The sequence below is a fragment of the Loxodonta africana genome, chromosome 1 (genome assembly GCF_030014295.1).
Source record: "Loxodonta africana isolate mLoxAfr1 chromosome 1, mLoxAfr1.hap2, whole genome shotgun sequence".
In the NCBI taxonomy this organism is placed as follows: Eukaryota; Metazoa; Chordata; class Mammalia; order Proboscidea; family Elephantidae; genus Loxodonta; species Loxodonta africana.
Window position 1 is genome coordinate 107,133,011 of NC_087342.1, and position 12,298 is coordinate 107,145,308.

Below are 12,298 nucleotides of genomic sequence, written 5' to 3' on the forward strand. Positions count from 1 at the left end.
CTAGCAACAGGGACTTTGGAGCAGAGACGGAGCTCCAGCATCTGGCTCAGTCTTGGCAGAGAAGGCAGGCTTCCCTGCATCCCTCAGCGTCCTGCTCTCAGTTGCCAACATTAGACTGTTTTCAGCTTCAGCTTAGGCTGGGAGCAGGTGGTGTGTACCTCGTTTCAAAAAGTAGGACTGCTCTGGCCTGTGCAGTCTCTCCAACCCCATCACCTGGCACTCTGCCAGCTCACTGTGCTTAACGGCACTAGCCTCCTCAGTTCCTACCTCAGGCCTTTGCACTGGCTGTTCCCTGAGCTGGGAACGCTCTTCCCTCAGATACCCACATGGCTCGCACCCTCGCCTCCCGGCTCCCCATTCAGATGCCACCTCACACACTCCTGATCCCCTTTCCACTTTTTTGACACAGATCTCATCACCATCTGACACCTCCTTTTTCTTGTGCATTGCCTGTTTCCCCCACTACAAGTAAGCTCCTCAAGGGCAGGAATTTTTCTCAGTTTGCTTCTTGTCAGTTCTCAGCAACTGGGCAGTACCTGTTGCTCAATTCATCAACAAATCAACAGGGCCTTAATTAAAACAAGAAGTCATTATTAATGAAACGAAGTAACTCGGTGAAGGTCTGCTCTGCTGTAATGATTTTTACATGAAAGCTCTGGATCTTGGCAGGCTGTTGGCAAATCAGGAGGCTTTGTTGGAGCCCAGGACGGCTCTGCATACAGAAGCCGTCTGAGCACTCTTGGCCGTGATTTGGATCCTTTCAGCCCAGTGTGAGGGGTGACTGGGGATGGGGCATGCATAACAGGTTCTTGGGAGGGAAAGGCTGCTTTTTTAAAATAAAAGAATCTTCTAGCTTCCAATCCTCTGTGAAATATTTTTAATGAGCATTCACAGTCACGACAGCCACCAAGTGGGAGTGTGTCTCTGGGCCCACTTCTGCCTTCTCCAGTCATCTCCAGCTCCCTGTGTCCACACGGGGCTTGGCTCAGGGTGGCCCTTTCTGGCTCAGCTTCTCAGCCTTCAGTCCTCCGCTTTACCCTCTGAGGTTCAACTAGCTCCTCAGAGCTCCTGGCACTTGCACGTCCACTGTCTCTTTGTTCACATCAGCCCCCGGGTGGGCCTGGGTCAGAGCTGGGTGAGGGCATAGGCTCGGGCTGTGCTGAGGGCCGTTTCCAGGTCAGCAGTGCTTCCGGTGCCCTGGGCCACGACTTGAGTGCCCCACGCCTTGCCTCCCATGTGGCTGCACACAGCCAGTGCCCAGGCCTCTGCTGTGAAGGCAGGTGTGGCACCCTGGGGGCAGAAACAGAAGGGGAAGCCATACGGAGCAGCCCTCCCTGTCCCATGCACTCAAGGTACCCTCGAGAATGGAGTGGCAGGGAATCAGCATCCCTTCCCCAGCTGGGTACACGGTGGAGGAAGCTGGGTGAGGAGACAGGAGAAGGGCTGGACTGGAAGTGTATATGGAGATTGATGAATGTCTGCTACTTGTTAGCAAGGGATATGAGGCCTGGAGAGGAGGGTGGGGTGGAAATTAGAGGATCTCATGCTGCTTTTACCCTGGGGGAGAGGTTCCTGACTGGGAGACTGACCTATCCCTGTCCTGGGGTGTCCTCATAGATCACCTCCACCTAGCCCCTTAGCTCCCTTTTCAGGGAAAAGTAAAAGGTGTGAAGTCAGAGATCTGGACCAGGAGCTGGGTGGGGATGGGGCTGCTCTCCTGTTACCCTCACCTGGGCCACCTGACAGGCACACAGCACATTCCCCAGGGGCTGGGGGCTGAGCAGTAGGACGGATGTGCTGGGGGCCTGCTCACACAGCTGCCGCACCACCTTCACCAGAACCTGGACAGGGAGGACAGATGGGGAACCCCACGGCTTCTCAGTCTCCGAACTACCCCCCGAGACATGACTTCCCCTCCCCAGCCCTGGGGGCAGCTCTTCCACCTCCCCTGCCCCAAGACTCACTGAGAGGGACTCAGCAGGGACTGTGTCCACAATCAGAGGCCCCTCCGTGTGCCGCTCCAGCAGCTCCTGGGTTTTCTTTGCTGCCTGTAGGGCAGGAAAGAAGGCAGAGGGGTGAGGGTGGGAGGCAAGTTTTCAATCAACTCCAACTCTGAACAGGGCCCTAACCCAGCAATGCCTTTCCCTCCTCTTCCCCCTCCCTCAGCCAAGGTCAACAGCTCTGAGAAGAGGTGGCAGGGGCTCTGCCTGGAATGGCCTCCTTTTCTCGGGTCCCATCTGGGTCCTTCCTCCCCTCCCTTGCCTCTTCTCTCTCATCACAGCCCCAGGGCCCTACAAATAGGCCACTGAAGGTGAAAGGATGGTGCTGGAGCACAGATGGCTGGGAGTGGGGGGGAGGCAGGGGGAGCCACAGTTAAACAGCCATTAGGGTTGAATGGTGTTAATCACATCAGTGAAGGCTTCCTGGAGGGAGAGTCTGAGCCAGATTTGGAAGATGGGGGAGAGACACGGTTTGGCAGAGAGAGAGAGGTGTGGGGAAAGGCCTGCTGTGGGCTGGCAAAAAGAGGAGGAAGGCTACCATTGTTCCCGCCCACCTCCCAGCACAGCCTGACTCGTCCCACGTACCCCAGTTCTTGAGACTCCACAGGGAGCGGGTTGGAGGTCTCTGGCCCTTGCTTGGTGTACTGGGAATCTGTCCCCGATGAGTTCAGCCAAACCTCCTCTTACCTGCCCTGTCTCCAGCTTGCGGATGGCAGTGTTGGCACGCCGCTGCAGCACCTTCAGTGTTGCCTGAAGCTCCCGCCGCTGCCACTGGGGCATCACAGCGGTGTCCACGGCCTACAGCCAGAAGCAGTACATCACCCTTGCCCTTCCCTGAGCCACAGCCTCTGAGGCAGGGTCCAGCCAGGGTCAGAGAAGACACCACACCACCCCATCCCACACAACAAATGTCTGGGCTAGCTGGAGTCCAACCTAACTGGAGTGAGAGGGTCCAGGGAGGCCTGGGGAAGGGTACAGGGCCAGGAAAGGTGGGAGCGGCTCCATGGGGGGTGGCCCTCACATCAGTGAGTCGTCCCATGTGCTTGGATAGGCGCCGCGCCTCCACTACATCCTGGCTGCCCCGACTCAGCCTCTCTGCGGCTGCTTTCACCTCTTGGGCCAGGCTCTGGCCCACCTCTCGGGCCTGTGGAGAGGGAACAGGATGGTCAGGGCTGCCTGGCTTATATTCACTTCCCTAGGACAGGCACTCTCAACAGGGGCCAAATTAGAAAGATTTAACAATCAGGACCAATCAAAGCACCAGCACCAATTAAAACGAAGCACCAACAAACAGCTGGAATGGCCACATCAGTGCACATGTACCAACCCTGGTTCTGCTGCTGGGTAGTCCTGAGCCTGGGCGTGTCGGCTGTTAGTGTCCCTTGCCCGCCACCCACACCCATCAGCCTCCTGGGCCCCCTGACTTGCTGACCTGCTGGGCCTGCTCTCCAGTGATGGCCAGCAAGCGGGTAGTACCCTTGGCTAGCTGGCGCTCCCCGATGATAACCAGATCCCCCACAGCCCCTGTTCGTAGCAGATGACTGTGGGCAGACAGAGGGAGGAGAAAGTCAGGGGTGATGATGGGAGAGAAAGGAGCAGCCTGAGCCCCAGTCTAGGGGCTGGTGGCTCCAAAGACCAAGGAAGGGTGAGGACCAAGGGCCTCACGCCAGGGCGAGCAGAAAGGAGTGACTCACGTTCCACAGCACAGCTCCACGGAGGTCTGCAGTGCGGCCTGGGAGGCTGGGTCCAGTGCCTGGGCTACAGGCACTCCCACAGACACCACCCGAACAGGGTCTGGGTATACCTGAGGGTGAGGGGGAACAGGCCTGGTAACTGGCCTGAGCAGGACAAGCAATCTCCACCTGTAGGGCTCCTCTGACTCACCTCATCCAGGGAGCGCAGGCCAGGGACTTGTGCAGTGAGTGCCAGGGCCACCTCGTCTGTGTACACAGGCTCATCCTGGCCCACGGCCTCCTGCACAGCGCCCTCCACTGCTTGGAGCTGCTGTGGTGTCAGTGGGGCCTGGCAGGGGAGAGGGGGGAAGAGGACAGACCCACACACCATCAGCCCCATGCCTAAAAATGATGATTAAGAAGCAGTCAATGTTCACTGATCTCTCCCTGGGTTCTAGAACAGTGGCTGGCACCATAAGTATTTATTTTCCTTAGAAAACCACCTGGGAGCTGGGCCCACTGGAAGCTGCAGGCCTTTCACTAGGCATCAAAAGATGATGAAGAAACAAAAAATGAGGCTCTGTTCTCAGGGAGCATACAAGAGGGGCAGCCCAATGGGAGAGAGGTACAGGATGGGGGATGCAGGAGCAAGGAGCAGTCAGGTGGGATGGGGGTTAGTCAGTGAGTGCTTCCTGGAGGAAGAATTTGAGACAGTTATGCAAGGAGGGGAGGGAGACAGGGTGGCAGAGAAGGGAGACGGTAGCCCTGTTTGAGGAAGAATGGCCTGGGTGACAGGAGGAACAAGGAAGCTGAGTGGCTGGCAGTGAAGGAGGACCCTGCTAGAGGGCCCTCAGGTTTCTACACCATTGGAGCTGAGGTGGGGGAGGGCTAGACACAGGCTAGCCTGACCCCTCACTGGTGCAGGAGAACCTGAGGGAAAGGGACGCGTCAGGGTTCCACTATGACTGAGCAGCAGCACCAGGCCCACAATGGCAGACTGCCTCTCTTTAACCTTGTCACCTCACATGAAGCCCCCCTGCCCTGCTCACCTGGGTGGCAACGTCCAAGCGTAGCCGCTCGGGATTGAGATGGGAGCCTCGCTGTTCTGTGCCAGGGCCCAAGGCCTGTCGCAGCGCCCAGTTCAGCAGGTGGGTGGCGGTGTGCTTCTCCATGCACCCCAGGCGCCAGGCCTGCAACGCTTTTGTCACCTAGGGTCCTGCGTGGGGGAGGGGTGGTGGGGACAGCAAAGGGGTCTATAGAATATCAGGAACGGCTGAAATGGGATACTTACCTTATCCACATGCAGCTGTACCTGGTCCCCCACCTGCAGGCACTCAGGAGCCACAGCCTCGTGCAGAATGAAGCCCCCACAGACCTGGGCCCTGGCCACCGGGAACAGTACATCCTGGGGAAGGGCAGGGGCCAAGGTTTCAGAATAACTGCTTGTAGTCTTTCCCTCCCATTGGTTCCCGTCCAGGCTCAGGTCTGCCTCCCACAGGAATTAGAGTGTGTGAGTGTCTCACCTGCTGCTCTGCCCGAACCAGGTAGCCACGGTCTGAAGCCTGACCCCCCTGTTCAGCATAGAAGTTGGTCCTGTCCAAGAGGAGGCCACAACGCTGGCCTCCCCCAATAGAAGTCACAGCAGTCCCATCTTCTGTGTACAGCTGCAGCACCTGGGCCTCACAGGCTCTGAACTCTGCCAGGGCACAGAATGGTTATCAGTGCCAGGCAGGGGACTGGGGCGTGGGGTGAGGGTCTGTGCGGCATTTGAGGCCATAGGCGTGAGGCTGAGGGGCTGCAGCGACCCCTGGTGGTTACTCTGGGGAATGCATTGGGGCTGGGCACAACCATCCACTCTGATGTCACTCCCAAGCCTGAGGCCACCTGCCTCTGTCCCAGCTCTCACCATAGCCCCCAGTGGGTCGCAGGAAGTAGTTGTACTTGGGGCTGTCATCAGTCAGGGGGACCCCTTGGCGCCGCAGCTCCCCCAGCGCGTGGACATCAAGCCGCATTCCCTGCTTCCGAGCTGGCTCAGCCTGCTGTGCCCGGTGCTGCAGGATGGGTGTGTGAATATGGAAGGCAGCACGAGGGTGTAATGAGGCCTGAACCTCTGCAGAGCCCTGTCTCTGTCACACAGCTGTGTGCGCCCTGTAGCCCCTCTGGGGTAAGATCCCTGGGCTGCCTGGTGAACCATCATCAATCTTGTAGGCTCCTCAGGATGAGGCCTCCCTCACCCACTGCTGCCCTTGGAGGCCCCTCTAGGATGCTGTGTTGGCCTCTTCCCTTCTGCTCCTCTGTTCTACCATTGCTGGCTTCTGTTCCTCTCTACAGGCTCTGGGTAGGGCCTGAGGGCTTGGGCAGCCTGTCTGTCACCCCCAAGGGTATGGGTTCAGACCCTATCTCAGCCTCTTATTTCCCCTCGATAGCTGTAGCTTCTCTCCCCGGAGCTTGGGGCTGGGGAGAAGGGTGACATGAACCAACAGAGCCCTGGGTAGGGATCCACCAGCTTGTACCTGGGCCTCCTCCCGGGCTAGCCGCTCCAGCCCAGCCGAGTCCAGCTGCACACCTTTCTCCTCCAGCATTAGCTCTACCAGGTCCAGGGGGAGTCCCAGGTGCCCAGAGAGTGACAAGGACCAGGCCACTTCAGCTTTCAGGAAGGAAGACAAGGGACATTGAGGAGGGGAGGTGTGGGGCAGAGGAAGGGTTTAAGAGAGTAGGGGGGAAGTCAGGACCGGGGCTTGGCTTTTCTAACCACAGAAGCCACCAGGTTCCAAGCACAAGTGCTCCCTCCCCACTTAAACCCAACGCAGTACTGTTGAGTCGATTCCGACTCATAGCGACCCTATAGGACAGAGTAGAACTGCCCCATGGAGTTTCCAAGTAGCGCCTGGCAGATTCGAACTGCCGACCCTTTGGTTAGTAGCTGTAGCACTTTGGGGGGTCATTTTCAGGCTGCAAGGCCAGAGCTGTGGCTAGCTCAGGTACTCCCCGGGCACAAGCCACTTCACAGGAGGAGGGAGCTCAGTGCAGGCACGGGGCAGGCCTTGGAAAGCAGGGCCTGGAGGCAGGGCTAGCTGGGCAGTGACCTGCCACGCAGACGTTGGCATGTTGGAAGAGCAGAGGGAGAGGGGACACTGGGGCGGAGGTAGGGGTGGGCGTGAGGCCCAGGCTGGTCCGGAGTTCCTTGCTCACCCCGAGCTCCTTGCTCACGGAAGCAGCCTCTGCCCACCTCAGTGTGCCTAAGTGAGCCCCTCATGCTTGGCCAGGCACCCCACTCACCAGGGAACATGTCGGAAGGTCCCAGGCGCCTCAGGGTCCTATCAATGATCTGCCGACCCCGCTGCAGGGAGGCCAGGAAGGCTGCCTCATCGTCTGACACCAAGCTGGCTATCTGAATCAAGGGCAGCACAGGAGTGGAGCTGGGCCCTCCTTGGAAGGGGGCTTCTTTCCCAGCTCTCTCATCAGCCCCCTTCCTCTGCCGTCAGAGTCCAGTACCTGGGCTGAGTTCTTCTGCAGTTCCGGGTAAATGTCTCCCTGGGGGAGGTGGAGATGGCTGAGGAGGTGGGAAAGGCAACCAGCCCAATGTCCACCTTCCTACCCTGGGCCTCCCTGAGGACACCTGCCCTGGAGAGTCAGATGGGCTGAGGGACTGGGGGAGGGACCTAAATGAGGACTCTGTTTCCCTGAAGAGTAGGGATATAAGCAGAAGGGGGACCTAAGGCCAGAGGCTCAACAGTCTGGGCAGAGAGGCTTCCTGAAGGCTTTCTGCTTCTTGTAAGCACCTCTAGCTTTCTCAGCCTGCTGACAGTACGTTGGGCTGGATATCTATGGTGGGGAGCCCTGGGTGTCCAAGCTGGGGGTGCTGTCTGGGTTAAACAGAAGCTCCCCGAGTGTCCAGGGAAGTCCATAGGAGGAAGGAAGCTCTGCCCTTACCAGTGTCTCCACCACCACAGGTACCAGACTGCCTAGGAAGCCAGGTGGTGCCCTCAAGATTTCCGTGGCGAACCGCACGGCTCGACGAAGGATTCGACGAAGAACCAGCCTAGAGGGGTTCAGAGTGCAGGTGTGAACCCCAGCAGCCTCAGTCAGCAGTATGTGGGGTAGGGAGGACACAAGGTCCAGAGTGTGCTCTGCCCCAAAGCCTTCTTCCCCCCATTGTTCCTGCCATCTCAACCTGAACCCCTGTTCCACCTCCTTCCCTCCTCTCCCCTGCATCCCCAGCAGCTCCTGCTCCTCACTGTAGCTCCCCAGACTCACGGGGCACCTGACATCCCAGGGGAGACACCATCGGCGATGCAGACACTAAGCATGCGGATGTGGTCGGCCACCACGCGGTATGCCGTGTCTACGCGCCCCTCGTCTGCTGCCCCTACCCGGCCCAGGTAAGGGGGGGCCCCACAGCCCTGGAAGGCAGGAGAGAAGAAGACATAGCTACTGGCTCTGCCTGACCTGCCCAGGTGGTTGCTCTTCATCACACCTGGAGCATCTGCCCTCGCCCCAAAGCCAACCACATCCAGAATGGCTTTGCAGAGCAGCCCTGGGCTGGAGACACCTCAAAGATGAGTGGGAGCCAGACTCTGCCTTCACGGGGCTCAGGCTCAGCACTACAGTGACCATAGCTGTGACCATCTGCTGAGTTTCTGCTATGAGAACTGGGTGGGTACTTGGCTGATATAACCTTTAGTCCTCAAAGCAGCCCATTCAGGGAAGCATTATTATCCTTGCTTTAGAGAAGAGCAAACAGGCTCAGAGGAGCTAAGTGACCTGAGGCCACACAATTCATCAGGAGCAGAGCTGGAATTTGAACCAGGCCTGTCCGACTCCAGGTGCTTTCTGCTATCTGCTCCCACCTCTACGGCCTTGATGGGGTAGAACCAAACCCAGTCCCACTGCTGTTGAGTTGATTGCAACTTATAGAGATCCCAAAGAGTTTCTGAGGCTGTAAATCTCTACAGAAGCAGGCTGCCACATGTTTCTTCTGCAGAGCCACTGGTGGTTTCGAACCACCGACCTTTTGGTTGGCAATCGATTGCTTTAACCACTGCACTACCAGGGTTCCTTGATGGGGAAGAGGAGGGAGGGAATAAGCTGCTTCTGGAAGGGAAGAGGGAGGCTCACCTGGTGTATAGCGTTGAGCAGTGGGGAAAAGAGGTCAGTGTCGTAGGTGGAGCGTCTGCCTTGCAGCACAGCCACCAGCCTTTCCAGGCCCATCCCTGTGTCCACGTGCCGCTGGGGCAGGGGCTGCAGGCTTCCATCTGTCTCTCTGGCCAGGGAAGGTGTGAAAAGTGAGGCCCCACCCAAGAGTACAGGTGGGAGGCAGATGCGCAAGTGGAGTAAGGGAATGAGGAGGAACCCAGGGGGCATAAACGACAGTGGAAGGAAAAGATGGGCAGTATCATCCCCTCACCACCAAGGGCACATGACAATGGCCTTGGGTCCTGTCCTTTTTCATAATGGGCTATTCTCACCCTCACTCGTGTTCAGTCCCTTCCCTGGACCCAGATATTCCCTCCTGAGGCAGAATTCTCTGCCCTTAGAAAGAAACATGTTAAAGTCTGCAAGAAAATCTTGAATGGGTCATTTTGTTCAACTCCATCATATCATTACTCTGATACAAGATCAGAGGCCAGAGAGCAGCAGTGACTAGTTTGTCACCGGCAAAGACTAAGATCAAAATGTTTAGAAATTTACCTGGTACATAGTAAGCACTATAGAAGTATTTGTTTTTCTAAGCAATGGATCAGTCTCCTGACTGCTGCCTTTTTCACTTCCTAGCCAGGGACTTCCCTCCTGCCTCAGCACCCCATTACCTGTTATGCTGCATGAAGACCAGATTCCAAAGCTCCACCAGCTGAGGGGCTCCCGTCCCACCAGCCAAGTCATAGTGGATCTCGGTACAGGGCCCACATGGGCCAGTATCCCCCATCTCCCAGAAGTTCTCTTGTGGCCCAAGGGAAAGCACACGGCTGGCAGGCACTCTGGGGAGAAAGTCAGGCGAGTGGTGGGGAGATGGACAGACCCAGAAGCCCAGGACCCTCTCTGCCATGACAGCCCCTCCTTCAAGTTCAACAACAGGAGGAACAGGGCTGACCCCATAGTATTCTGGGGTATGCTGAGACTCTGAGGACATATGGTGGCAGTCTCTATTTCCCAACCCTCCTGCCCCCCAGGAGTGGATAACGAGAGGGTGGGCTTACCCTAAGCTGAGCCAGATGTCCCTGGTCTCCAAGTCTGGGTCCAGTCTTGCTTTGGGGTCACCACCAAAGTAGGAGACCCAGAGCCTGTCTTCAGGGATACCGTAGACTTGGGTCAGCAGTTCCCAGGCCATGCTGCAAGCCTCCTTCTGCAGCAGAAAGAGGCATGGGGTGGTGAGAGGAAGGCCCTACCGAATCGCCAATCAAGCTACACGAGCTCAGTCCTCAGTTTAAACCAAACCCATTTCAACTGCTTACCTTGTTCCCAGAACAAGCCATGACCATTTCTGCCTCTGAGGTTCTTCCTGTCCAGAAAGTGCCCCTCTCTTCTAAATGCTATCTTCTTTCAAGTCCCACCTTCTCTGTGAAACCCTTTATCCACTCTAGCCTGGGATGATTGCTAACTCCTACATTTTAGCATTACCATTTTAGCATTACCATCTAAACATTTATTTATACAGTTATTGATCAGCTATTAGGCAGGAGGCACAGGCCCTGGCCTCAAAGAGTGACAGATATTTCCATTACATATGCTTATCTGGCTCTTTGCCTCTGTGTCTGGTATGAGGCCCTGCCTAAGAAGATTCTGGAAGAATTAAGGAAGGACTAACCTTTATCTCCTTGTTGACTGACCACTGACCCTTTCCGAACTCCAGGACTCCCTGGAGACTTACCTTAAAATATTCACCCCCAAAGGCCCAACTGCCAAGCATCTCAAAGAAGGTATGATGGGAAAGGTCTCGGCCCACATCCTCCAGGTCATTGTGGCGTCCTCCTGCCCTCACACATTTCTGACTGTTGGCCACACGTCGGAAGCCTGCCATCTCGCTTCGTGGGTCCACAGTGCCCAGGAAGATCGGCTTGAACTGGAAGCACATGAAAGGGGGTGTGTGTTCCAGTTACTCAGAAGGGAAAGGTGAGGAGTGGGGACAGCTGTTCAGACTGAAGCTGGCTGTTCCCCTGAGAGCACAGTGTGGTCTTGGCCTGGGGGAGGGGCAACTTGGGAGGCTGGGGCACCCATCTCTGGTGTGTGTGGTACAGAAGGGGGTAAATAAATTATAATACAGAGACCCTCTGCTAGTCAAATAAAAAAAAAAGGCAACATAAAAGAAGTAATATGCTCGTGCCTGGCAAAAGGGCACTGCATAGCTACATCCTACATCTCAGTTTCTTCAATAACCACATCCAATAACTTGAAGGTACAAAATTGAGACCACAGTGTACTGGGCACTCCCTAGAATGTCAGCATTTAACAGAGATCTTGGGCAGCCTCTAAGGTTAACCTATTCTCCATTTTACTGATGAGAACAATGAGATCTAGAGAGGGTAAGTGCTTGTTCAAAGTCAATAGCTTAAAGAACTGCTTAGCATATAGTAAGCGCTCCATAAACACTTGTTAATGAATGAGTTTATAAATAATGAGTAAATGAAGCCAGGGTTCCCCACCAGTCTGTCCCCACAGGGCTGCACACCTGCCATTCCTAGACCTAAAACTCAACCCCAGTCCCCAGGTTCCCATGTCAAGCCCTCGGCAAACCCCGCTCCCAATCATCGTACCCAACCAGCCAAAAGCCATGAGCTCCGCCCCCGGCTTCTTTTGCCCAATCCTGCAGCGCTTTTCTTTGCGGAAAGCTCACAAACTCCGCCCCCAGCTAGCATGGCTCAGCCCCTACCTGGTTCATCCCGGCATTGACGAAAAGCAAGCTGGGGTCGCCGCGGGGCCGGACGGAAGCGGAGGGCACTAGCCGGTGACCATGGCGGTCCCGGAAGAAGCTCAGGAAGGCGTCCCGCACGGCCGTGGCCGGGGCTGGAGGGGGCTCCGATGAGAGCAGCCGGCGGCTGGAGCCCCGCCAGGAGGGCGACCTCCCAAGGGCCCGCCGCAGCCGCCCGGCTGCAGCAGCCACCGACGCCACCATCTTAGCTCCGGGCAGCGATTCCGGGGTCAAAGGGCATCGGAAGGGGTAGAAGGTGACGATCCCGTGTTTCAAGGAAGCCGGGCGTTTCCTACAGCGGCCCCTGTCGATAGGAGGACTTAGGATAACCTATGCAGCCCAGGCGAAAGTGATTGGGAATGGGGACTCCGGCCACAGTCGGTCCAGCATAGCTCCTGGCTCATGTTGCTGTTAGGTGCCGCGGAATCGATTCCGACTTATAGCGACCCTATGTATATATGTACAAGAATGAAACACTGCCTGGTCTTGCGCCATCCTCACATTCCTTGCTATGTTTGAGCCCATTGTTGCAGCCACTGTGGCACGTTAAAAAACAAAACAAACAAAAAACCCCGTTGCTGTCCAGAGAGCCTACTATGTGCTAGCCATTGTTTTAGGCACTTGGGCCACGTTAATAACAGAATTAACAAAAATCCCTGCCTTCTGGAAATCTATATCCTAGCAGTAATTGTTGTTATGCTTACTAATTTCGCAGGGTT

The 12,298-nt window shown here is 56.4% G+C and overlaps 1 protein-coding gene across 2 annotated transcripts; it reads right to left on the reverse strand.

Annotated features, from left to right (window-relative positions):
- Nucleotides 1-854: 854 nt before the first annotated feature.
- AARS2 (alanyl-tRNA synthetase 2, mitochondrial) lies at nt 855-11,798 on the reverse strand. Of its 2 annotated transcripts, XM_003403890.4 has the most exons (22): nt 11,541-11,798; nt 10,542-10,733; nt 9,871-10,016; nt 9,484-9,651; nt 8,792-8,936; nt 7,931-8,076; nt 7,607-7,715; nt 7,169-7,207; nt 6,953-7,064; nt 6,187-6,320; nt 5,580-5,724; nt 5,197-5,369; nt 4,965-5,078; nt 4,723-4,863; nt 3,885-4,022; nt 3,695-3,804; nt 3,433-3,541; nt 3,022-3,144; nt 2,688-2,798; nt 1,965-2,048; nt 1,731-1,841; nt 855-1,290 (listed from the first exon to the last, which is right to left on the reverse strand). In XM_003403890.4, the coding sequence occupies exons 1-22, from the start codon at nt 11,781-11,783 to the stop codon at nt 1,126-1,128; spliced, it is 2,958 nt and encodes a 985-aa protein (XP_003403938.1). In that variant the 5' UTR covers nt 11,784-11,798; the 3' UTR covers nt 855-1,125. The 2 variants fall into 2 exon arrangements, with proteins under 2 accessions (XP_003403938.1, XP_023401109.1); XM_023545341.2 differs by lacking the exon at nt 7,931-8,076 and having other exon boundaries at nt 6,953-7,060.
- Between the last annotated feature and the right edge of the window lie 500 nt (nt 11,799-12,298).